Source organism: Lagopus muta, chromosome 7 (genome assembly GCF_023343835.1).
Source record: "Lagopus muta isolate bLagMut1 chromosome 7, bLagMut1 primary, whole genome shotgun sequence".
Taxonomy (NCBI): domain Eukaryota; kingdom Metazoa; phylum Chordata; class Aves; order Galliformes; family Phasianidae; genus Lagopus; species Lagopus muta.
The window spans coordinates 31,337,523-31,363,831 of NC_064439.1; the positions used below are offsets into that span (position 1 = coordinate 31,337,523).

General features: G+C 39.4%; 1 protein-coding gene and 1 long non-coding RNA gene across 4 annotated transcripts in view; one reads left to right on the forward strand and one right to left on the reverse strand.

Moving 5' to 3' along the window:
- LOC125695714 (uncharacterized) overlaps positions 1 to 26,309 on the forward strand; it is a 195,299-nt gene that overhangs the window by 24,996 nt on the left and 143,994 nt on the right. The gene's annotated exons all lie outside the window — the stretch shown is intronic.
- Positions 12,832 to 16,334, reverse strand: NPVF (neuropeptide VF precursor). Its single transcript, XM_048950557.1, has 3 exons — positions 16,173 to 16,334; positions 14,100 to 14,472; positions 12,832 to 13,225 (listed from the first exon to the last, which is right to left on the reverse strand). The coding sequence occupies exons 1-3, from the start codon at positions 16,311 to 16,313 to the stop codon at positions 13,218 to 13,220; spliced, it is 522 nt and encodes a 173-aa protein (XP_048806514.1). The 5' UTR covers positions 16,314 to 16,334; the 3' UTR covers positions 12,832 to 13,217.

The window sequence follows — 26,309 nt, forward strand, 5'->3', positions numbered from 1 at the left end:
TCTTTTGCTCTTTAATGTGGGGAAGTGCCTCAGTTCTCATCTTCTTTGGATTGTCCCCCTCTATTCTGCTTTTGTGAAGCCCTGTCTGGAATATTGCATCCAGGCCTGGGGCCCCCAGCTAAGGAAAGATATGGAGCTGTTGCAGAGGAGGGCTGCAAAAATGATTGGAGGGCTGGAGCACCTGCCTTATGAAGAAAGCCTGAGGGAGTTGGACTTATTCAGCCTGGAGAAGAGCAGGCTTCAGATAGACCACACTGTACTTGGAAGGAACTTGTAAACAGTAGGGAGACCAACATTTTACACAGTCTGATAGATAAGGGAGAATGATTTTAAGCTAAAAGAAAGGAGATTTAGATTAGGTGGTAGGGAGAAGTCTTTTAGTCAGAGGGCGGTGAGGCCCTGGCACAGCTGCCCAGAGAAACTGTGGATGCCCCATCCCTGGAGGAGTTCAAGACCAGGTTGAATGGGGCTCTGGACAGCCTGAGCTGGTAGATGGCAGCCCTGCGCATGGCTGGGGGTTGGAACTGGATAATATTTAGGGTCTCTTCCAACCCAAGGCATTTATTATTCTATACCTAGAAACACCACAGTCTAGACAGTCTAATGTGTTTGGAAGGAACCAATTCTCTGTCTTGTTCTGCTCTTGAGAAACTGGCTTAGCTCTTCCACAGAAGAAACCAAAGGTCTTATGGCTCAATGAGGCTACCAAAGCTAAAGGACTGGCAATAGATGGAAAAGGATACCTTTAGGAGAGAGATAGTGGAATAATAAGCCAGGTGGAGCTAGGTACTGTGAGGACCAAAATCTCAAGTCCTTCCTGATCCAGGGAAAATTATTTGCATAGGTTAGCTCAAAAGCAAATCACTAGTTTCCAGGATTATGTCTTTCCAAAGCAGGAAGCACAATCCTTCATGTTTCACACCCAGAGTTTTCAGAAGTCTGTGGCTGAGATAATAAATCATCTCATGATGAGCCTTAAGGTTACAAAAAGCTATGAAGGCCAGTTAGGAAGGCAGGAAGATACAGAAAAACTAATCTGAAGAATAATATCTCTATAAAAAATAACTTCTGAATGTAATAATCTTTTAAATGCAGCATTTACCAAACACCTGAGAGATCTTATTCCAAAGCAGAAGATTAGTCCCTCTTTTCCCAAGCATGTCTGTCTGTATTCAGAAGAAAAGCTTAGATGGAAATCACATAGAGCAAAAGCACAGGCTAAGCCTACCTTCTTGTTCAGTGTGACACAGTGTGGGTATGCTTTGTCCTGTGTTCTAGTAGTGTTTGACATCACCATGAGAGAATGGTGGGGATCTTCTGGAGTGATGCCTGCAGTGAGGCACCTGGTGATGTTAGCAGCTGGGTGCCTACAGCATGAGGAGATGTCACAGCACACTTGGGAGCATGGGTCTGAGATACAAGTAGCTGATGATAGGTTTTACCTCTCCTGAATGAAGTACAGCCACAAACCAAGCCAAAATACATTTCACTAAGAAAATTTGACCATATTGGATATAATTGGGAAGGACTGAATAAAGCCGTAGGGATGTTACTAAATTCTTCAAAAACTGGCTGAGCCTAAACATTTCACACGAGGCAAGCAGCATGGCATCACATCATTTATGAGTTACGACATATTATTTCCATTCCCAGAGACACCAATATCCTTTGTTTGTGTCTTTTGTGGGATTTTCACATCGTCTTTCAAAATAGGCACCAAAAGGAATATGGATTCTGGTTAGTTGGTTTGCTGGTTGTTTCTGCGTGCCTGTGCTTGACTGACATGGTGATAGATTTTGATCTGTTTTACTTTCTTCTGCTGACCTTTTCTTTTCTCTCAATCTGTTTTTTGTTTGAGTTGAATTACTGTCAAAATAAATGGATGTGTTTGAAGAGAGTGTTTTTGTTCTGTTTCTTTCACCAAGCAGGGTAAAATTAGCTGGAGATCCAACTTTCCATGAAAAGTGGTGGGAAAAAAAAGTTGGAAGCAAGTCATTTGGCAAGTGATGATACATAAACAGGTTTTCTGAATACCAATTAAATGGACTGTTGTGTTATCAGCCAGTGGAGCCGGTATTGGTTTATTATGGTTTTGGAACACTGGTTTGTTTTTAACGTGGATAGCTTGGCCATCACATTAAAGGGAACTGCACATTAATGTCTTTGCTATATACAAGTGTGATAGCTCTATCAATAATTCCCAGAGTTCACAAGTTCAATATATTCCAAAAAATAATATTTTTAATGTTTCTTTCTCATGCTTCAACTTAGTCTAGACCAGAATGTATGGAAAGGTTTGGAAGTATCTTTTCCTTCATTAATTTCATAAATTACTCAACTGTTGAAAAACTCTATTATTTCCTTCCAAATATGTCACGTGAGATTTAGAGTTGTGGTTTTAAGATACCACAGGAATGACATTCATTATTTGTTTTTATGGAGGGTGTGCTGGGGGTAAAATATCTTAGATCATCACTTGTACCCTCCGAATCTTCACACAGAAGACATCTCCCCGCATGTAAACCTGTCACTGCCTGCTGAGAAGTTGGTTCTATCTCTGCTATATAATCATCTCCCACCTGTGTCTGCAAGTTAGTGAGTTTCTTTGGGAAACAACTGCCTGGGAGGACTAAGGTTCATAAGGCCTCTTTTTATTGCCCCTTACTGGGCTACAGGGATTGTTCTGTGCTCATGTGATGAAAGAATTAGAGAAAGATGGATGTCATAAGATCACAGAATCTTATCACAGATCACAAAATGGTTGAGGTTGGCAGGGACCTCTGCTAAGTTCTTTTGCCCAAATCCTGCTCAAGCAGTGTCACCTAGAGCAGGCTGTCCAGGACCATGTCCAGGCATTTGTATCTCCAATAAGAGAAGTTCCAGAACCTGTCTAGGCAGCCTATGCCAGCACTCAGTCATATTCACAGTAAGTGTCCTGATGTTCAGAGTCTCCTGTTTTCCAGTTTGTGCCTGTTACCTTCGGTTCTGCTACTGGGCTCCACTTGAGAAGAGATTCCCTTTAGAGTACTGGATACACTGATGAAATTCCCCATGAATCTTCTCCAGGCTAAGCAGTCCCAGCTCAGCCTTTCCTCGCAGGAGAGATGACTTGCTGTCAGCATTCTTTCTTATGTAGTTCATGTTAGCTATTGGCCTTCTTTGTGTTATGTTCAACAGGAGGTCCATGATGGCCCTCATGCCTTCATCTGCAAAGCTGCTTTCCAGCTGGATAACCCCCAGCAATTAATGATACTTGGGATTTTTCATTCCCAGGTGCAGGACTTTGTCCTTCTTGTTAAACTACTTGAGGTTCCTGCCAACCCATCTTGTGTCCTCAAGAATGTGGAGAATAAATTTGTCACAATCAGATCTATTTCTGAAACACTGTGGAAATCAGAAAGGAAAAGTTGAAATGAGGTGACATTAAGAAATACATGATTGCTTATAATTCTTCTCAGGTTATTCAGGAGACCAAAAAGAAGCAGAGCTCAACCCAATTCTAAAAATGACAGCTACAAGGCTGAGAACTTTACTAAGCTAGACAGTTATGCATAACAAGTATGTCTATCTTAAGTTCCTTTCAGTTCCTTCTGTTTTTATCAGTATGAGGCTCTTTTTGAGGTATTGCCCACATTTTTTGCTTCTTTCACCAGTAGCCAATTGACTGCTTGCTCCCGTTACCCTACAAACTGGCAAAGGTGTCCCCATGTTGGGGGCAGCTTTGGGGAAAGTGTGAACAAAAGCGATCCCTCTTCCTGGAGCAAAGCGAGGAAGGAGCTTTGTAACAGGGCTGTTTATAAACTGGTGGTAGTCTACCTTGTTAAGCAGAATATTCAGCTCCCAAGGCATAATGTCACTTACTAGTTCTGACACACAGATAAAATCGCTGTTTGCGTTTTGCATATTCGTGTTCTCAGATCAGTGCAGTTTCAAACTTTTCAGTAACTAATACAGAAAGGATGAAGATTTGCAGAGACAGTACCAGTACCTTTGCACATGGAATACATGGAATATGATAGGATTGTAGAATCGTCTCAATTGGAAGGGACCCTTAAAGGCCATCTAGTCTAACTCCTCTGTAATGAACAGGGACACCTACAGCTGCATCAGTGTGCTCAGAGCTCCGTCCAGCTCCCGGCTGCTCTGTCAGGCTCTCACGGCGACCACCAGCAGTCTGTAATGCAATGCGTTTTTCAGTGTTCTTTCTGCCCTCAGGTGGCCACACGGCGGTGCTGCAGATTTGCCACGATGTGATTTTCAAACGCTTGCTTTGCACTTCATTAATCCTAATGTCTGGCTTTTACTTTACAAAAGCATGAAGTATTTACTTATGTAATTTAGCTGAGCATTAGACTATCTAAACTGTCAAATTCATTACATACAATTTTCTTAGTTTTATATGATAACACAGAATGCAAAGATGTGACTTGCATGTTAGGAGGAGCAGGAGGAGGAGCAGGTAAGAATAATTTCTTTGTAATCACTAAGGTCATTTCAGTTCAAGGATCTATGCCTCACTTTTGTCTGCATGATACACATTGCATCATTGCATACAGCAGCTCCTTCACTTCTGTGACTCTTCAGTTATAAAAACCCCACTCAAAGTTTCTTTGTTAAATCAGTCAATAAATGAACTGATTCCAGTGAAATTCCTTTACAAGAACAGAATAGATTATTCAAGTTGTCAAGTTGTCAATGTCAAGTATGTCAAGTTAACACTAACAAGATGAGAGTATTTTGCTGTTACAATAACATATTTATTAGGAAACAATAACAACAACAAAAGCCACTGTTTTCTATATTTACTTCAGACTTCCCCGTACCTGCTTTTCCACAGTCAGTCCAAGTTACCATACCCCAATCACTGACATCTGGAGAAATTAGAAAAATTCCCTTTGAGGGCTATTGCACCAGCACAGACTGCGCTGCTGTTGTGTCCGTTTCAACATGCACCACCTGCACTTGGCATGAGAGGGAAATAAGACCCAGAAAACATTTACCAATAGTTGTAAATCTGAGATGGGGGTGGACTCTGCAGTCCTCCAGACAACCCTTGGAGGTTCTAAACTCATGTGCAGTATAAATATGTGCAGGCACGTAAGGAAATGTCTTCCTGGATGGAACTCGGGGAAGCAAGGAGCAGTGGCTGAGCTGATGTGGGAAGTGTGTTCTGACAACAATCTGCTCTTTCCCCCTACCTGCTCTTTTCACATACAACTGACATTTCTACTTCAAGAGCTATTCAGAACCAGCTGCATTCACGTTTCTCTGTTTCAAGCCATATGTGATTCCAGTATAACAGCACAATAGGTACTCCAGTGTGCATTCCCTGGCATTTAATTTCCTTTTAGGCATCTAGATTAAACTGCTGCCTTCTCCTTCCTGGCTGCCAAAAACATCAGCTGCAGAATCCAAACGTACCATTTTGTTTGAGATGCCTCTTGAAAGGAAACTTGCAGCTTGGTGCTGGTCCATAGAGGCAAGTGGGTTAAACACTCAAAGACGATCTTGGGACCCAGCATATACTTTTATTTTAAACTTGAGCCTCTCTCTTCAACAGCAGGGTTCAGAGAGAGTTTATCCCCATTTTTTTACAAATAAACTTCTCCATATTGGTCCCATAATGTAATTAATTCTCAACACTTTTATTACTTCAAGATACAGATGTTCTTTATGTACTCACAGAGTTGAGCAGCAAAGAGAAGCAGCTGATTTTACAAAGTTCCTCTCTCTTCTCCCTCGCAAATCCATGCAAACAGCCCAGCTAATTCCTGCTGGGAATGAACAGTACATGAGGGTCATCAGAAAATGCTGCCTCTGTTCAGCACCTACCCAAATTGTAAATCTATTTGTTTTCAACTGAAAAAAAAAATGGTATAAAAGCTCCTCAGAGATGTAAGATGACCTACTGCACACTTTGATTCTCAGTGATGCGAAGTAATTTAGTATATTCTCTTTGATGTGAGGCAGGATGGATTTAGAGACTAAAGGTCAAAACCCAAGCAGAGTTTTGAATTAGGATATGCCTCTGCTTTTGAACCACTGATCATCTATCACTTAGTACGAGTACATGTACAGCTGTGATATTTGCAAAGTCAGATGTGATAAGTTAATATACCCTACAATATATGTATTTTGCTGTTAATGCCTGTGCATCTAAGCTATGTTACAGAGTGTGTGGTTTAGATTCTGTTTCTAATATTTAACCATTTCTTCATTCATTATATCTGAGATGTCAAATATATTTGAGGAAAAAGTGAACGCGTGTTTTACAATAGGTAGAATGTGAAGCTGTAATGGAAAGGATTGAGATGTATCTCGTTTGGTTATTGATTATCTCTAGCAATTTACATAAGATTGGCCCTCCAGGTTTGTCTGAACTGTAGGTCCTCCTTCTACTATTTTGCAGAACAACTCCTTCTATATTTTTACACAAGTAGGATCAGCCTTCTGAAGCAATTAGTATCTCAATCTTTCAGTACTTCTCCATCACTTTCTGTAAGGGAGGGTTTTATCACCTAAACAAGGTAAAACTTCTTATGAGTTTACCCAGACCCTTGCCCAACAGCAGCATGCACTGAAAGTACAGTGTTTAGGCTCAGAGTCCGCCAAAAGGTATGACATCAAAACTGGATACATGACTAGTTTGAGTTTCCAACTCAGGCAGCAGCTCATTCAGAGATGCTCTTAGCTTGTGTTCAGAACCAGAATGGCCTTAGTGGCAAAGGCAAAGGTTCCTCTGAACCAAGCGCCCTGTCTGCAGTAGAAACCTGTGGCACATATTGGGAGTGCACAGCATTCCATGGTGATGAAATCCATCATTTGCATATTGTCTGTTGAAGATCTTCTGTTAGGTTAAGCTAAAGCCTCTCATTCAACATTTTTTTCATTCCTTCTCTTCTTGTGTTACCAGAAATAAAAACTAATTTTCTGTTCTTCTTCTATGTGTAAGTTATGATTTTATATCTTCTTATTATTTCCTCTATTGATAATTTCTTTTGCCCTCTGAGAATTATTAGTCTTCATAGATTTTCCTGTAATTCTTTGACCATAGGACTAAACTTCTGGCTTCATAGAATCCACATGCATAGGCCCTCCCCCTCTACTCTGTCCTGGTTAGATGCATCTGGAATACAGTTCTGGGCTCCTCAGTTCAAGAAAGACAGGAATCTTCCAGAGAAAATTACAGCAGAGGGCCACAAAGGTGATTAGGGTCCTGGAGCATCTCCTGTATGAGGAAAGGCTGAGAGACCTGGAACTGTTCAGCCTGGGGAAGAGAAGACTGAGAGGGGAATCTTATCAATGCTTATAAATGTCTAAAGAGCAGGCATCAAGTGGATAGGGCCATGTTCTTTTCAGTGGCGTGTAGTGATGGGACAAAGGCCAATGGGCATGAATTGGAACATGTGGAAGTTCCATAAAAACATGTGGAAGAACTTCTTTACCATGAGAGTGACAGAGCACTGGAACAGACTGCCCAGAGGGCGTGTGAGGTCTCCTCTTGAGATATTCAAAGCACACCTAGATACTTTCCTGTGTAATCTGCTGTAAGGAGCCTGCTTTAGCTAGGGGTTGGACTAGATGATCTCCAAAGGTCCCTTCCAACCCCCCTGATTTTGTGTGATTCCATGAAAAAAAGAAAAAATATATTGTACACTGTCCATTTGAGATAAAGCACACATAATCCTCCTGCAAGCCTCTTTTCCCCCTTACTGATGGTGAAGATTTTTTTTTCATATATATTCTGAGGCCCCTTTGCTTCTTATGTCCTCAGGTGAGCTGCACAAGTGTGTACTGGATATCTATGGATGTCCAGGCTTCTTTGCTAGACATAATTCAGTGGGTGTCACTAATGAAAACATTTTCAACTCCTGCTAATAGTTACTCTTCAAAAGGGGGCAATTTTTAAAATGTCTTATTGGAAACTTCTAGTGGCTTGTTGCTTTGGAAGCACTTGGACCAAGACCATCACACTTACCATCTTTTGCAATTGCAAAAGCATCAGAAGCAAACATAAAATTGAAAAATTGCCTGTGTTAAACTCAATCTTCCTCTTTCCTTTAGATTGTCACTAGTGATTATAGGGCAGTGCAAGCTGAGGCAGTTGAAAACAAAACACTGGGGATCTTGTAGGGTTTTTCCATCCTTACCATTTCATGATGGCTAATACAGGCACTGGAGACATGGCGGAGTATTACAGTCATAGGGTGGAGAGCAGAAGCACTGATCTTTTTGCCAAGAGCCTGCAGTCAGAGCAGTGCCAACTGACCATGCGCCTGCATGCCAGATGCTTAATATAAGGACAGAAATGGTCTCCGTTCCACTGACCAGCTTTGGCTGACTCCTTGGGTCTTTAGAAGTGTGAGAGGCTGATTTCCTGCTCCCGTGAAGGAAAACTGACAGACAAATGGGAATTTTCAAATGCCAGATGCCCAAGCCTTCAGCTCCTTCTAAGGGTAAAACAACAGTGTCTCTTTACATTCCACTAAATCTGTCCGAATGATGTATTGTGATCAACCACATGATGAGCCCTCAGACTTTTAAATTAATCAGTAGATTGTTAGCTGTCCTCTCTATGAGCTGAAGTCAGAATCTAAAATAAGCCTGGTTTTGTTTTTGCACGGGGCTTTAATAACAGACATAAATATTACGTGTATGGCAGGGAAGGCTGGGAGCTCCTGAATCCTACTAGAATTTGTGCTGGTGAGCCTTGATAGTCTGTCACTTGATTTACTTTAGTCCTTTCCTTGCTTTTGCTCAATTCATGAATAATATCTATATACAGATAATAAATAATCCAGTGAGTAATAGCTGTAGCAGTCTATGTTGCCCGTTGTGCCCCTTCTCTTCTTGTTGCACTATCCAATGATTGTTTTCTTGGCTCACGTGCTCCCAAACCAAACAGAAAATTTGCACAGCGTAGCATAATTCCTCCTTTATGTACTTTTCACCTAGCTCTTCCTCTGCTGAGGGAAAATAAATCAACAGCCATCTCCTGTGTCCGTGCTGTGGAGCTTGCAATAAGAGGGTAACCTAATTGTACTTGGTGCTGGGCCATTGTTTGGGCTTCTGCTTTCCTCCCCCAGCAGCCATCATTAATGCCAGTTGATGTGTACCCCTTCCCAATTGTGAAGCTTGCTGATATGTGTCTTAAAAAAGCAGCTCCTATTGCTGCTCAGAGATTCTCACAAATCTTATTTTCTCTTGGTTCACATGATCTGCAGTGGGGTTTGCAGGACCAGAACACAATTCGAAGTTCAGGGAATTTCCTTCTGCTGTTCATTTGACCATAAATCACTAAAAATTCCACAGTATTCCTGATTACAGAAAGAACAATATCCTGTTCTGGTGACAGGCAACGACAAAACTACTTCATAGGCTGGGATTTGGACTTTCCCCCATACAAACAATGTGTTGACCAATATACTTCACCATCGTCTTAGCAGCAGCGCTCAAGAGCTGTGCTGCAAAACCAATGTTACCAGCACTTATTAGGTAAAGCGTTTTCTGAAACTCAGAGATAGATAGGTTTTAGACTGTGCTTTCAAAATATTGAGTCCCATCACAATATTTTTTGATGTCCGTTTCTCTTTGGTGTTTCAGTGTGAGTGAGCAGACAGATTAGACATTCTCAGGACTTTAGTTTTACTAATTCAGATTGAATTATGAGGGCTGCTCTGAAAGTAATGCCTCCTATTTCATTATATTGGCCCACAGTTTCAGAGGCAGATTGTGGTATGGCAGTAGAGGTTGATCCTTCCCACCAGTATTCCGTAACGTTGTGTAGCCATGAGACAGTTGGCAGCAGAGGGGCAGTCTGACAGAATGATGTCTAACATGGAAGTGTGTATGAAGCAAAGGAGTGGAACTGAATTCCTCTGTGTGGAAAAAATGGCACCCACTGACATACACTGATGCATGCTGAACATTTATGGAGACCAAATAGTGGGTGTGAGCACAGTGAGGTGATGGGTGGTGCATTTCAGCAGTGCTGACAGCAGTGTGAAAGACAAGCCATGTTCTGTCGGCCCTGCACAGCTGTCACACCATAGAAAGAAGAGACTCTTGGTCATCTCATCCATGCAAATTGTCAACTCATGATCAGGAAACTGTGTATGGAGCTGAATATTGGCTTCAAAGCATTAAAAATGATAGTGGTAAGGTTGGAATATCACAAAGTTTGCACCAGGTGGGTCCCATGCATGCTCATGGGAATAGAAAGAGCCCTATATGAGAGTTTGTCAGGTCCTATTGAACCAATACAAGGCTGAACGTGACAGTTTCCTGGATCATACTGTTATTGGTGATGAGATGTGGTGTCACCACTACAAGCCACAAGAGTCAGAACAGCAGTCCATGGAGCAGCGACATTCTCCATCAAAGAAAAATCAGCCTTCAGTGGGTAAAGAGATTTGCACTGTTTTTTGGGATAGGAAGAGGATGTTCCTTCTGGATTTCTGGATTCCAGGGAAGCTGTTAACTCTGACCATTACATCTCAGCTCTGACTGAGTGGAAGATTTGTGCTGTCAGAGTCAGGCTAGAAAAGATGACAGCCTTTCTCTTGCAGCATCATAACACCAGTCCCCTTCCCAGTTTGAAGGCTGTGGAGCATGTTGCCAGTCTTGGCTGGATTGTCTTACCACACCTGCCATATAATTTGGACTTGGCACCTTCTGTTTGGGCCAATGAAGATGGGCTGTGTGGGCAACATTTTCCTAGCAGTGATGTTATTTGTCATAGTAGCTGTGAAATAGTGGGTCACCTGTGCTTTTGCAAACTTTTCTGAGCACGGCATGCAGACTCTTATTCACTGCTTGCAAAAATGCATAGCTAATGGTGATGCCTATGTTAAAAAATAGTCTTTTGTAGCTGAGAATTTGTTCTATCAAGTAGTATTATTGTCCTCTTTACATCCATTGTAATTTGCATAGAAATAAATAGGAGATGTTACTTTCAGAGTGACACATGTAGATTCACCAGACACAGGTTGATTAATTAGCATTGTCTTTCAGGCAGCCTCATTAACTTTGTAGAGGAATGGCATCTCAGACTCTGTCCCAACTACGAATTTATCTCTCCAAAAAAAAAAAATCAATTTGATTGTGATTTCTTCATTTTTTGAGGTTACTGTAAAGATATGAGTACTGTAGAGATATCAAGTTACTGTTATTCAGCATAAAATACCAAGATACAGGAGAAGTAATAAATTCAACAGTCAGATACCCAACCCCTGAGGAATCGGAGATAACTAGACAGTAACAAAGAGCAGAACTCTTAGATCACTGATTGATAGGGCCATAAAGAACTTAGCGCCTCAGTGAGGCTCAGCCAGAGCTTTGTAACTGATTGTCACGGATCTTATAATAACCATGGGAAAGAGCAAACTTAAGATGGGATATTTGAGAGGGCTTGTGGGATAACGTAAAACTTAATATGGGATATTACAAAGGGATGTGGGAAAGTGCTAAACTTATTTGGGGATATTTAGAGGAAGGCCTAAGACAGTCAAAAGAAGGGATCAAGATAGTTGAGAGAGTAACAACCATGGGAAAATGAAGAAGACTGGGATTAAAGGAAGTCCATTGCATCCAGATAATCTGCTGTTGCTATGTTTGTCTGGTCATGCCTTGTGCCTGTTATCTTGCTCTGTCTTCTTGTTAATTAATAACTCTGTGCTTTCCTATGTGAGTGTGCTCTCTGTTTTGTGTGCGTGTGTATGACCCATTGAAAAATTTCAAGCTAAGCTAGCTTGAAGAAGTAAGTAGAGCATTCTGGGTGCCAGCAACTCAAGATGGAAATTGGGTCTCATTTGGATCCATGGGTCTGAGAAGAGAATGATTGTCAAGGCACCAGTTAATGGAACAACCCATTTGTCCATGTGTGTGTGTGTGTGTGCTCACACAACCTTAATTTGAATTTAAGGCTGGATTAGCTGCTGAGCAGGATAAGAGATGTGGGAGCTGTTCATAGGTCAGGAGGCTGGAGGGAGCTGGGCTGTGTGTCAGCTGCTTAGAGGGACCACAAGTCACAAACAGCTGTTCACATGTGTCTGGGAGGAAAATCTGCTAGCAAGCTCTGGATCTGATTGGCCTATGAGTGAGAAGAGGATCAGTCCATTTTATGCTTGTGTGTGTCCTGTTGGTGCTTATGTTGTTCCTTCAAATGTGTTATTCTTGTCTGTTGGCAGTTAGCTGTATCTGTATAGCGTGTATGTATGTGTTGTGTGTTTTTAGAAATGCCCAGTGCCACCACTGGCTGCATCTGCCATCAGGATAGCGAGACCTCTGGGGACTGGAAAGAATAATCCCATAGATTTGGGTATAGTCCATCACAGCAGGATTCCAGTAAACAGGTAGAAATTCACCTTTTTTTCAAAACTTACTGGAAATTTACTGACATTTTGGAGGAAGCCTGAACTTACAACATTTCACTTAGAAGGGAATGTTTTTAATAAGAAATATGAAATATGAGCATACAATGGAATAGCCCCTTCTGCTCGTGTATCCAGTAGCAGTAATGTTCACATTAACAGAGGAACTAGGACTCCCACAGGGCAAATCTTGTAGGATGTTAGGGAAGACATTATCTCACATATAAGGGAAGGTAATTGCACTACAGCATGACTTTGGTTAGATGCTATTCCTCATGGGTGTCCAAGATTTTTTTTCTGACCAGTGGCCTTTCAGATTTATATCTAACATGACTCATAAACTAGAGGAAAAGTGCTTTCTCTACATTTTACTTGATTTTCTTCAGCTACATATGACACAAAGATACCAGTGATTTTGGTTCTACTTCTGTTTGTTAGTCACACAGTAGGCTTCTTTTTATTTGTATCATGCTTCTTTATTTGCACTGTTTCTTTTAAATTTGCTCAAAATGCTTTCAATTCTACAGCTATTGTTTTTAAATTAGTTTTTACAGCCAATAGGGTATCAGTCACGCAGAAATCACACAGAAGTAAATAGAATTTGTACTACACCACCACTGAAGTAAACTGGTACAACACTCTCTACAGTTATCATTGCCTTATACGTCAATGGTTTGTACAGACTACACACATTATAACATAATATTAATATAGTACAGGTTTGTATTTCAGTTCTCATATACACTCCCTTCTCAAGATCTTTAGTAGTGAATACACACTGCATCTTTTCTGAGTCTTTCCATTTCCATCTTCATAACTTGATAACTTGAATGTGATTGAGAGAATTCACATCCCTAAAAAATCAGAAAAATAAAACCAAATCTGTTATAGTCAGGTGAGACAGTGAGAAAGGAATAAAAGCAATCCAACTAAATAGGAAAGAACATTGTCTTCTGAAATATCAATAATCTATTCTGTTTGAACTTCCAATTTATGCCTATGTCAGAATTAAGTTGGGGTAGTTGGTTTGAAAGTAAGTAGATGGTTCAGATTTAAAACAGCAGATATGAAAAGAACTGCTATTGAGGAAATGTTATTTAAGAACTATTTTAAATTATTCTTACAAATGGACAGAAAATATTTTTTCTATCCTAAAAAAAATTTTGTGACATCAAAAAGATTTCTCATTTGGTACTGGAATAAAAAATCAAAATCTCAGTCATTGCCTCAGTCTGGAAAAAATAGGTTTGGATGATGAAAAGAACTGTTTTTTTCTGACTATTTCAACATGCTGCAATTAAGTAAGTTCTGAATTTTGACATTTCTGCTACTCTAATTTGCATACAGTTAGAAAACAAAGTAATTTTTAGATAACTTTATAGCGCTGAAATGGAATATTTGAATGTTTGTTTTACACCAAAGCTTTAAACTTTCCAGAATGAAAACTGATCTAAGATAATGTTGCTAGACTTAACCTTTACATAAAAGCTTTTTTGGCTTTGATTACTTGACATCTCCTCATCAGCAAAGATTTCATGAAGAGATTCTCCACTAGATCTTGCAGAGGCCTTTTGATTTCATGAACTGCAAATCTTTCTTATGGCAATTTGGCCTCATATAGAAATGCTTAGGTAATATGCCTGAGGAAGGCTGGCCATGTTTGATCATCGCTATGCTATGATTTAATATACATTTTAATACATGGCTTGAACATTTGCTAAGTGTTACCTGGTTCAGAGTCCTGGACGCCTTGAGATAGACCGATGGGCACTGACTTCCCAAATCTCTGTGGCAGATTTAGAAGGGAATGAATAGAACTTCTAGCAAGTGGAGATCTCCCAAGCCTGTATGATGAATTTGGAGCACGCCTAGATAGGCTCTCTCCAAAAGCTCTTCCAAATCTCAGAGGCAAATAAGCACTCGGCCTAATGCTTCTTTCTTCTGGATTGCTTCTTCCAAACCTGAGAGGTAAATTAGCAACTGAATTTGGCACTTTGTTTACTGTAGGTGTGTTTACTTTAATGAAATTTTTTGATCCCCAGTCTTTCATTTCTTCAAAATTCAGACTCCTCTGCTTTTCCTCCAAGATACTGTCTTTAATCTAAAGGAAAAAAAAAGAAAAAAAAAGTCATTCCAGCTACCAATCAGACAAAGTACTTATTCTCATATCTCCTTAGAAAGCTGCTGGATAACACATTCTTTTCTATTATCCAATGCTTTTAGCTGTATTTGCTGAACTCCATTCTAGTGTGGATTGATTCATTTGAAGCTGTTGTGCACCTTTTTAGTCCACTGGCCTCAAAACACATCTTCGTATCATCTTCCACAACTATTCAAATGGAGTCAATTGAAAACATTTCTGTTTGTTAGTGTTGGTAACTCTGCCCTCAGCTTTGAGTGGACAGGAATAATCATTAGGTCCACATTTGCTAATATCACTGCTTGAAGTTGTCTGTGGGGAAGATGCTGGCTGTAGTTATGACTTGCTACCAATAGGAGGATGGACCAAAACATCTGAAAGTGTACCTTGTTTCTTGCTAGGCATTAGGTGGATGCTTTTGACCCAACATCCTCATGAGCTAACAAAACAAATGGAAAGTATTTGAGTCAATTCCATGTAAATGCTCTTCTGGCGTTGCAGCATAGAAGCTGTGCTGAGCTTAAGTTACTTTGATCCTCCATTGATACAGAAGACACAATGATTGCTTGTGGGCTGTCAGAGCCAAGAAACACAAAATGTAATTTTTGTGGCTATGGTAAAGAGCTGACCTCAGTATGTTACACATTTTATGATGTCAAATGCAGCTGCTACCTGAAAAATCACTATACCAATGTGACCCTTGGCTATTTATTAGTGTTTCTTCCCTGGGCGCATTGAAAATCACTCCTACTAATTAATTTTTTTTTTTTTTTTTTTGGTCACAAAAATAGTTTTCTCTTCCTTAGCAGAGAAAATATGATTTTTTACTTCAGCTGAAGACATGAATTCTACTAATCCTAATTTCAATTTCCTATCTATGTTTTGTGGCTTCCCCAGCTATTGGGAGAGAAGGAGAATGAACCATTCTAGTTCATATTCTATGATTAAAATGTTAAACAAATGATGTCTCTGATTGCACTTGTGCACCTGAAGTATATCAAAGAGAGATCTAAAGACCAGGAGATTTCACTAAAGTAATTAAAGGTGTATTTTGGCTTGAAGTATCTTTATTACACTAATGATGATGAGACAAAAAGAAAGGTTGGCTCTTATTTCCCAGGGAGTATTTGCAGGATAGACAAGAAAAAATGTGCATAGATGAACTGTGCAAATTTGATCTGGCATGTACTGAGATATAATAAATGTGCAACCCTATGAAGATATTTTTATAGCCAATTTCCAGAATAGAATTTTAAGTCTATTAACTACACTAGATTTATAATGGTCTCTGTTTATCATTATTCTTTGAATATTGCAAGCATGCCTTTATTAATTTTGGATTAATAATGCATTTGTTATATTATGTGCATGAAATACGTGACAGGAATGTTAACTAAGGCCCCACTGTGTAAGTAAGAAACATGTCAGAAGAAGTCTCTCCTATCGCAAGGCTGGATTGCAAGAAAATTGATACATGCATTGATTTACAGTTTGTGTATGAGAGCAAACAAATTTCCTAAAAATTCTCTCTGCAAGACTTTTTTATACCACACTGTGTAGTTCCATACTCTGTGAAGTTAGAGAGCCTTTATCAATAAATTCAGTGCTCAGGATTTGACCCACAGTTCCCCCAAATGCTACCTTAGTAATACAAATCTTACCTCATAATATTTATCATCAGCGTCTTCTCTGCTCTCCAGGCTGGATTTCATTAGCTCATCTAGGCACATAGCATGTGGTGTTAGAAACACCACTGTACCCAAAGTAAGTAGAATAAACTTCGGGGTTGAAATGACTTCCATTTCTCTCTAATGAAGCTTAGTTAGAAAGCTCAGAATCTCTACAGAAAAGTAAGCTGTCATCATTTTATATGATCAGAAAACAAAAAGATGTTGTTTCCTATGACATCAATCTCAAAAGCCTTGGTTCTTAATATTAATTAGGGAAGTAATTTGAATGTGTTTGAAGAATGTTGGGAATTTCTTTTGTGAACCTTTCTAATCAACATAGCTTCCTGTTAGCTGACTTTACAAATATTTTCTTCTAATGAAATGTATCTTAATTAACTAAATTTGAAAGCCACAATACAACAGCCACAATGCATTGCAACTATTGGTATACGAAACCACTGTACTTTTTCTTTTGTATCAATGTCCTCAGATGCACTAAGGAAGCTTCTTCCATGTATGTAAATTCTTTAGTAGTCCTTTTGGATCACATAATGATTTTTTTTGGATGCATGCAACTGAAGACATTTGACCCATTGAAATCAAGTGCTGTGTGTTGAGGTTGCTGATAGGATCATAAGAGGTATTTTTCATCAGTGAGATCTATTGACGTACATAGTGTCTATACTCTAAATGTAAATGTTAATTTGCACTCAGACTGAAACAGGAACTTGTTTTTTAAATCCTGCTCATCACTTACATTTTTAGACATTTCAAAAGTTGTGTTAGTTTTTATGTTCTTAAGGCCAAATTTCCAACAGCAATTTTTAAAAAGGCTTCTGCCACTTTGTTGCATGTGATGGCAGCACTGGACTGCCTGTGCTTGCTCTGTCCTGGAAGGTGATTCAGGTTGCATATTAAACATGACCTTTAGGCACACACTGACTTGATTGCTAGGTAGGCCAGTGAGCCAAGTTGCCACATATTGTGCCATATGGCATTTCACAATATGAAAGCATAGTGTGGTGTTCTGCCACTTGTTATATTTAAATTATGAAAAAGATTGCCTAAATCTCTTATGTTAATACTTAAAATTAGCTGCATAAGGAGAAATCTGCTCGTGGTAGATATTCAGACTGGTAGATTGGACTCTAGACAAGTTGATATTATTTACTGCACTGCAGGTCTGATGCATTTGCAAATAAACTCATTTTAGAATTAAGATGGCTGCTTGTATGGGTTTAAAGCTGTGTGGCACACGTGGAGTCATTTCTGCTTTAGTTTCTCTGAAATGAAGATCCTGGAGGCTTTAAACTGCTTTGTATTTGTGTTAAAAAATCTCCCTCAGGACTTATGAGTACCACAAGTCACATGGAGGAAACTGCTCTGACGGACTCATAGAGTCATTTGAATTGGAAGAGGCCCTTAAAGATCATCTATTTCAACACCCCTGCAATGAACAGGGACACCTATGGCTGGATCAGATTGCTAAGAGCTCTGTGCAACCTGACCTTGCATGTCTCCAGGGAGGGAGCTTCCTCTGCTTCTCTGGGCAACTTGTTCCAGTACCTCACCAACCCCACTGTAAAAAAACTTCTTCCTTATGTCCAATCTAATTTTCCCCTGTTCTAGTTTGAAACCATTTCCCTTTTACCTTGAAACTATTTCCCAGTTCCTTTAACTACATAAGAGGAAACACTAAACATAAGTTTTGTAATTACATTTTGTAATTACGTTCTAGTGAAGCATTTGGCATGTCACCCTGAAGGAGCAGTAGACTAAACAGGCTGTGTGTCTCATCTTACCTGGTAATTCCTGAGAAATACTGCTCTTCTAGCCTAGCTTCAGTGCCAGCCCACCTGCTGCTGCTCCCTGCTCTTGTTCCAGATAAATGGTGTAACTGCATCAGAGGGGTGCTGAATGCGTGCCCTTGAGTTCTCTGAATTATGGGTTCAAGCTCAGGAATCAGGTGTAATTCTGTCTCTGAGAGAAGGACCACTAGATTTTCAGACACTAAGGCATTCATCTGCTGTGTCATCCATTCCTCCAGCAGGGCTGAGACTGCAGGGTCAAACAGGTAGGAGGCTTGGGAGCACAGCTGGGTGAGGTGAGCCATGTGTGGGGACCTGTCCACGTGTCTTGCTACCAGTATCTAAGGTGAATCTGTCAGATACAGTGTGTAGGGATGTGTTCCCTTTCTCAGACAGAGAAATCCTATTCAGTGCTGGAAGTGGAAAAGTTGTAGTTTCTCTCAGGTGGAGATAGTGAGGAAGATTCTGCACATTTTTATGTGACAGGAGAGCATCAAATTGATAAATTATATGAGAATGGTATTAGAGAGCTAATTAGGAGTCCTTGTGAGAAAAGAATACATTTTAATTAGTCACTGCCTTTTGTTTGCAGCTTTCCCTTGTTGCTATAGACATTATTTGCATTCATTTTCTCTTTGTTCCTTTGCTGTGTGTTTGCTTTCTGGCCTTGCCTGACAGCAGAAAAGGCTGGGTTCAAAGATCTGAGTCTTCCTTCAGAAAACTGTTGGAAAAAATGAAATGTTATGGGAAAATAAGCACAGTTCTGTACCGAGGCAATGCTTTGCTTTGCAACCTCTGAGCCTGTTGTACAAGATGTGGTTTTGGAGTGGGATGTGGTGGATGGGCAAGGAAAAGATATTTGAGCAGTAAAGATTGATGAAGCATAGTTGTTGGTATTTATTTACATACACAACCTCTTACAGGAAGTAAAAAGGCATCACCTTCCCTCAGAATAGGTGAATTCTTTTGTTTGGAAAATAATAAATATTCTTGGAGTGGAGTGGGGATTTGGGAGTACTAGAAGCCAGGCCAAATTCTTTGGAAAACAAAGGGGTTAAAAGGAGGACCTTAAAAGAAACCTGTGTCCTCTTGGTGCTGAGGCAGGTTGGGGCAGCAGTTGCCTCTTTTCACTGAGGACTGAGTGTGAGTTTCTGACCCTCTGGAGCCTCATGTCATGCGGCTTCCATCTGTGAGAACAGATGGATTTTCCAAATTCCTTTTCTTTATGCTAACAATAAAAACAATAATGAATGCAATTCCTGTGCTAATATCTATGGAACGTGTTTTGATTTTCCTTTAAGTTACTGCTGGATTATGAACTTCTCCTGATCAGTGGCTTTTCAATTAGCTATGTGGAAAGTTTTGATCTCTAATGAAATGGAATTGGCAAGATCGAAAAACTCTCCTGCACTGTTTGGCATAAACACAAATTCTGTTTTCCCTAGACAGAATACAAAAAATTATTGCTGTTTTCAAAGGTGTATTAGTTTTTCTTGGCATTCAGTTTGTCTCCTACGTGTGTTGATTTTCTAAGACAATGAACAATGAAGTTTTCGGGTATTTTGCATGCCAGGCAAAGTTGTACATACCCTGTACTTTCTCATGAGTTAATTTTCCTCTGATGGCACTATGGCCGGAACTCTTCGGAAATTTCAAGTCAAGCAGTTATGAAGACTGATCATTATCTTTCCTGTGGTAGGACTCCTCAGACCCAAGAGCTGAAGTACAAGAATGTGACTGCAAATTCTGTTGTGTTTTGACCATCTTCAGTAGTGATACAAGCTGGCCAAGGCAACTTAGAATGTAGGGAGCATCCTGCGGTGACTTATTAAAATGATTTATTGTGGGAGGGAAGACGTACTCATTGGTGGCACAGTGCTGGGGAAGAGGGCTACCCATACCTGAACTGCTCCAGCATGATCCTGACAAAGTTCAGATTAAGGTGTATGGGGGCCTTTAAGTACTGTTAAAAACAACTTTAGTGTTCCTAGCCTCTTGTCCCAGACTTGTTTTGTCTTGCTGTCTTACATCACTCATCAGCCAAGCTGTACAGAGGACTTGACCATAACTGAACTCATGCTCTGAAAATTCCCCAGACAGTTAAATAGGAATGAGCCCACCCAACTGCATGTGAAGTAAGCTTCACAGAGCCAATTTTAAGAGTTTTCTTGCAGATGTATGTTAGAAACAAAGATAAGGAAGTGCTTGCTTCTTCTCTCCATTTAGTGTAGGTAGGCATAGGCAGGCATAGGCAGAGCTCAAGAGCATTTATTTTAACTTACTGTACAACAGTGAGGTCAATCTGGTTTGTGATGAGTAACTACAATAACTTGATGTATATCTACTTTAAAAATTTGACCTTAAAATGTAACTAGTAGTAATGGCTGAGTAGCTCAATTTCATAAACAACTCAAGGTACAGTAAATTATTTGATTCCAATTCCAACAAGTTTTAATATTGTTCTTTCTGTTTCTTATAATAATATAGCGATAAACCCTTATCTATTATTAAGAACATATTTTGTGAAAATTGCATGTTATATGACTCATGCCACCAATAAGTATCTGCACATTTCCATAATGATAAATCATTCCTAATATATTCATTTTGCCTTTATGTATTATATGACCTATTCTATGGCTCATTTTGAAGTAAGAAGATTTAAAAATGTATAGTTTTTTTCACTGGCAAGCAATTCCATTTGTTTTTCAACCTCTCCTATGGAATGCAATACTGAGCTGCCGTTGCTATGTTGTGCTCCAGTTTTGATATGCAATTCAAGATGCATTTGCCTATAATACATATGGATCTGAGCATATTCATACCTTCACTGCAGTCAGTACCCCGACACTGTAAATGTGTGTAGGCCTAGTTTCCCTGTCATACTGAGAATAAATACTTAATTGATCAGTAGAACCAGTGAAGCTTGGTTTTCCCATGACCGAAGAGTAAATGCCAGCGTGGATTCTATGAAGTACGTTATGGACTAGCCTTACTGCAGGATCCTTGCATGAGCAACATGTCTGTCCTCTCTTGCCTTGTTGTTATCAAGACATAGAATTTCGGTGACACTTCAACCATGCCAAATTCAACTGAACTTTCCTTGCAGATTTGAAAGTTGTAACGGGTCACTGACAGACACACATTTCTGTGCAGAGAAACAGATCTGCCTCATTTCATTAGGAAACCAGTACTAAATCAGGAAAGGCTCTGGTGAAATACCACAGGTATAAAGCCTCAAAATCTGTTCAATTACTGTGGGCATGGTGAGAGTTTCTATCTTTATTAATGAGACATCATATCAGCTTTGGTGATTTTGAAAGGAAATTGGGAAATTTACTCTTCTATGAAGGCGCTCTTCTTTCTGTGGGATGGATTGGCAAGGAAAAAAACCCACCACTTGGTGAAACTACTTCCCCTGAATCACACCTTTGCTTTTAAACCAGATGTTCAAGTAGCTCTTGAGCTTTCCTATTAGCTGGGCAGAAGTAGACAAAAGACAAATGCATGCAAACATCAAGGTCTAAATAATCTTGTTGTAAAGCTAGCCCTTATGAATCAGTCTACAGTGTCCAAAGATATTGCTGCCTTCATCAGCGAAATCCAGAATGTATCTATATAACTTCACATTTTAATGTTGTTTCTTTTTTCCCTTGAGCTTTTGGAGCAGCAGAACATCATGGGAGACAGAAAACAGTAAGAGGCTTAAGTTATTATGGTAACAATCTGAAAACGACTTAATCTTCCTGTTAAAAAAGGTGATCAATAATTTAAAGTTAGACAGGTTCTTCAATTATACATTTGTGTTTGTAATGAAATAAACATGTTTTCAATAGCATTTGGGATATAAATGCATTCTTCTTTTTTACTAACAGCTCTGTAGAGTTTAATACTGTACTTACCAATCTAATACAGTGTGTAGCAGCTCTAGCCCATTCTCGTAATTAAAAATTAAACCTCTTTACCATACATTATTAAAAGTGCTTTGGTTGGCTGCAAATCAAAAAAGACTTCATAAAGTCTTATAAGAGAAGAAAGAAAAATCTGATTAAATCTACGGTCAACAGGCAGTGATGGAAAGTACACAAGAAAAAAGCAAAAAACCAATATTATATTTTTTGTCTTCAAAACTCTTTCACATCTTTAAAAACATCACTAGCATCACTTTAATGCAAGTTAACTGTTAAGCGAAGGACTTCTAACAGATTCATTATTCCAAGTTTCCCCTTTTGTTTTTCAGTTCAGAACTTGTATTTGTTGTAGATACTGATGTCTTTTTCCCCGTTCTTCCCTTTTTCAGAATGACTTTTTTTTTTTAGAAATATGGTGCTCATCTAATGGCTTCCCTGCGTCTGCTATAAAAACACTGAAGAGCATGAAGATTGCACAGTTTGTTAGCTGAGTGTGGATTGCAGGGTCTGATTTTCAATTTAGAAAAAAAATGTAGGCAATTTAGAAGAAGAAGAAAAATAAATAAATAAAGGAAAACACCTTGTTTCCAGTAGTTAGAAAGAGTCTGCATGCATTTTACTGACAAAGCTGGAGAAGGAAGAAGGTCTGGCTGTTTTTTGAGGCCAAGCTTCTCTCTCTTTCTTCATGTCACTTGTCAAAGGGAAGTGGAAGAGAAAAATCTGTTCTTTTTATCCTTGCTTTTTCTTTGACAGTGATGTTAGACAGTATCCTGGAACAGGAAATAGGATTTCAGTGGGAAGTACTGAACTTTGCAAGTAATGGTGAAGGAGGTGATTGTGTCATCAGTTAACCATGAGCTGAGCATTAGCCATGAGGTTGGCAACATCTCTTTACACTGTGAAAAAATGATGGGGAATGCCACTCTCCTCCAGTACTTTCCCTCTCGATTCTTCTTTCAAATGGTCCAGGCATACCTGTTCATCTGAGACACGGAGGACAGATCTTTGTGAAGGTCTGATACATTGATCTCTGTATGAACAAGGGTTCACTAAGTTTCTAATAGGAAGACTGCAAGTAATGAGGCTCCGTTGGGCGCTGGAGCTCATGTACTGTCAGTTCTGTAGCATTTCCAAACCATTTCACAAAGTGCCCAAATTTATGAGTAAAAAACATTTATTGATCCTGGTTGGAGTCACTAGTAGTGCCCAATATTCCTGTCATAGGCTGAGAATGGCCTGAGGTCACATTTTAATTCTTGATATATTGGCTTGGATCTCAGATAAATACATTCTTAGAGGAAGCACTCTTCCTCAAAATCCTTATCAAATTCCAAGTCAGCTTATCACCACTCAGTTCTCCAAATCTTTCTTAGAGACAGTCTGATCTACCTGTAGATGTCTCTGTTCATTGCAGGGGAGTTGGGCTAAATGGTCTTTAAGAGTCCCTTCCAACTTGAATGATTTTATGATTCTCTGAAAATCAGGAAGTTTTAGCTGAGGTAGCAAAGGAGCGATAATGGCAGGTGCTGCATGGTAGGGGAAATGCTTGGAGAGGGGAGAACTGCCTATGATGCCTGTGGATGAATCAGAGCAAGAGGCAGAAGCAGAAAGAACAGGAACTGAACTGTAAACTTGGAGAGCCTGTGTAGGGCATCTATCCAAAAAACAGATTCTCGCTTTATAAAGTGTAAGAACTGAGTAAATTTTGAGTTCTATGGCTATAATTCCATTGCTGGATTGTGGTGACTGTGTAAGGCCACTTGAGTTTTGCTATTATAGTTTACGACATCACTTCAATCCCTGGGTGGATTTACAGCACTGTAATTTTTTACAGTCATGAGCTGTTTATTTTTCTATTTGCAGCAGTGCATCACTAGAGATACTGATAACACTCACCTAATTCTATCATATAGTTCTCTACATTCTTGCATGTTTTTTTTTTTTGTTGTTGTTTTTTTTTTTCAGACAAAATTAAAGTCATTCTTTAGGATCAGTGTACTCCTAAAAGGGGGGAAGCTGCATCATCTGCCTCTCTTCGTCTGTGTAAAGACTGTTTAATTTAGCAACTGTTTGTCCAGACACAGGAAGGCATAATGACTTCCAATCTCACACGGCGGTAGGACAAACAGCTGTAAGACTCCCACACTCATGTATTTCTTTTTCTTCCCCCCTGCTGCACATTAATTTCTCAATTAAGGTTCATCTCACTCACCTCTTGCACAGGATGCCACCATAATAGAAGGCTGAGGGGCGGCCAGCGTGGTGCATTTCATGCAGAAACAGGGCTTGGTCTTGATACCACACTACTGCAACCCCATGGATTTGGGTTCAGAACAGATGGACTTAACAGTTAATTTGATTAGTTGTGTGTATGGCAGGGAGGTAATCACAGTGAAAGGGGAGGAACACGGTAGGTAGCTAATTTAAGTGTCATGCTCTGTGCTGCTGCAGTGTCACAGCCGTGTTCTGCTCTGCAGGTTATTGTGCCAATTATTTAGTGCAAATAGATAACTTGCGTCTAACAATGAGCTCAACGGGACATCCACCCATTGTACCCTGAGAGTGGGACAGCACAAACTTGGCAGTGCTGGGCAGCTATTTGGGAGAGTTAAAAAGATTGGAATGGAGAGGTAGGGGATGCCCAGAAGCCTTTGATTGTGATGGAAGTAGTTGACCTTGGCATTTAGAAAACTCAGTGTCCCTGCTTACATCTGTCGGTATGACTTGCAGTGATATCACTGCAGGTCATAAAGTTTGTCTGCGGCTACAAGGAACAGAACCTCTATCTCCACAGGCAAACTGATTGGTGTGTATTGGACGAGTCTGCAGGACGGTGGTTTTAGATGAACACAAATTATCAGAATGGACTTCTGTTAGGAATACCAAGTTATCTTCAGTTCTACTCCAGAAAATTATCACTGCCGAGGCACAGGATCTGCCACATGTGGGAGATTTTTTTGTTTCCCTTTGTTTTGAGCAATGAGATACTAAATTTGAACCATGATAATCATTTAGTTTTGTTTTCATTATGGAATGTGAAGAAATATGCAAACAAATCCATCTTGATATAGCCCTGCTTTGCAAAGACATCCAACATCAGACTTTTGCTTAGAAAAAACAACCATGCATCCCCATGCTTGACATTAAATCTACAATCTACTGATTTTGATCATAATTCATATTTTCAGGATGTAGTTTTAATTGAATACCTATAAGCTAAGATGGCTAGACATTAACAGATGGATTTTAGCTCGTGCCCTTCTAAACACTGTTAAATACAATACATATTGCAGTCTCAAATGAGTCAGTTTTTGTCAGAATTTTGTGTACTCTATCCCAGGTAAGCTTATGGTAGTGCCTAAAACAGCACAGAGTTTTCTAGATTATAGTTATGTACAGACCTTCAATGTTGGTAAAATATCTAAATTAGGATATCAAGCAGTAAAGTATCTAAATTAGGATACAATTTGGTTATCATTCTTTTAGTGCACACAGTGCTGTACACTGGAACAACGATAAAAAAAAACAGCTTTAAAGGATTTATTCAGCATTCTCTCAATTTAACCACATGGGGGCATGAGATATTTATTTAAGAGAACTTTAGACAGAGGATTGGGAGATAAAAATTGGTAGCAAATCTTACTGGTAAACACACAAGAATTGTCACTTGCTCATTAGCTTTCTGTTTGCAATTAAAAATAGATAGTAATTGTGGTAAATGTCCTTAACCTAAGATATATCTTAAAAAAACAACTAAATATACAAAATACCAATGTCAATAAGAAAGATTATGAAATCAGACTTTAAACATTCCCATTAGTTAACTTGGCCTTTAAGTATATTTTTATGATACTATTTTGAATTCTGGTGGCTCTGTAAACAAAATCAGAAATCCTCCATATAACCCTACACATCTGACTTAAATAACCTGGACGTTTAAATTAAATGAAAAGGAGGCTGCTCTGATATATAGTGACCTAGATCTGGAGTAAATCCATTTCATTAATTGGTTAGATGACATTAATTTTTGTTCACTTGCAAGATTAGTCATATGCTCTATACATTTAGGCCCAGATCCAACGAAGCACATAAAATCATAGTTAATGATGTTAAGTACTTGAGTAGTTTTCCTTGAACATATGTCGTAAGCTGAGTATATCTTGAAGTACATTCCAACACAAGGAAAGTGACACAATCAAACCTTTAATTAGTTTTAAAATGGAATTCAAAATGCAATGCAATTCTTTGCACTTTACACTGAAAAAAATGCATGCTGTAAGACTCTCTTGGGATAGAGATGACTAAACCTATTTATCCACTTTGGTTTCCAAAGGGAATGAATGCTCATTGTTTTCTGATGTAGTTTTACTCAAATTTATAAAATTATTTTGGTCAGACAACTGGTTTAT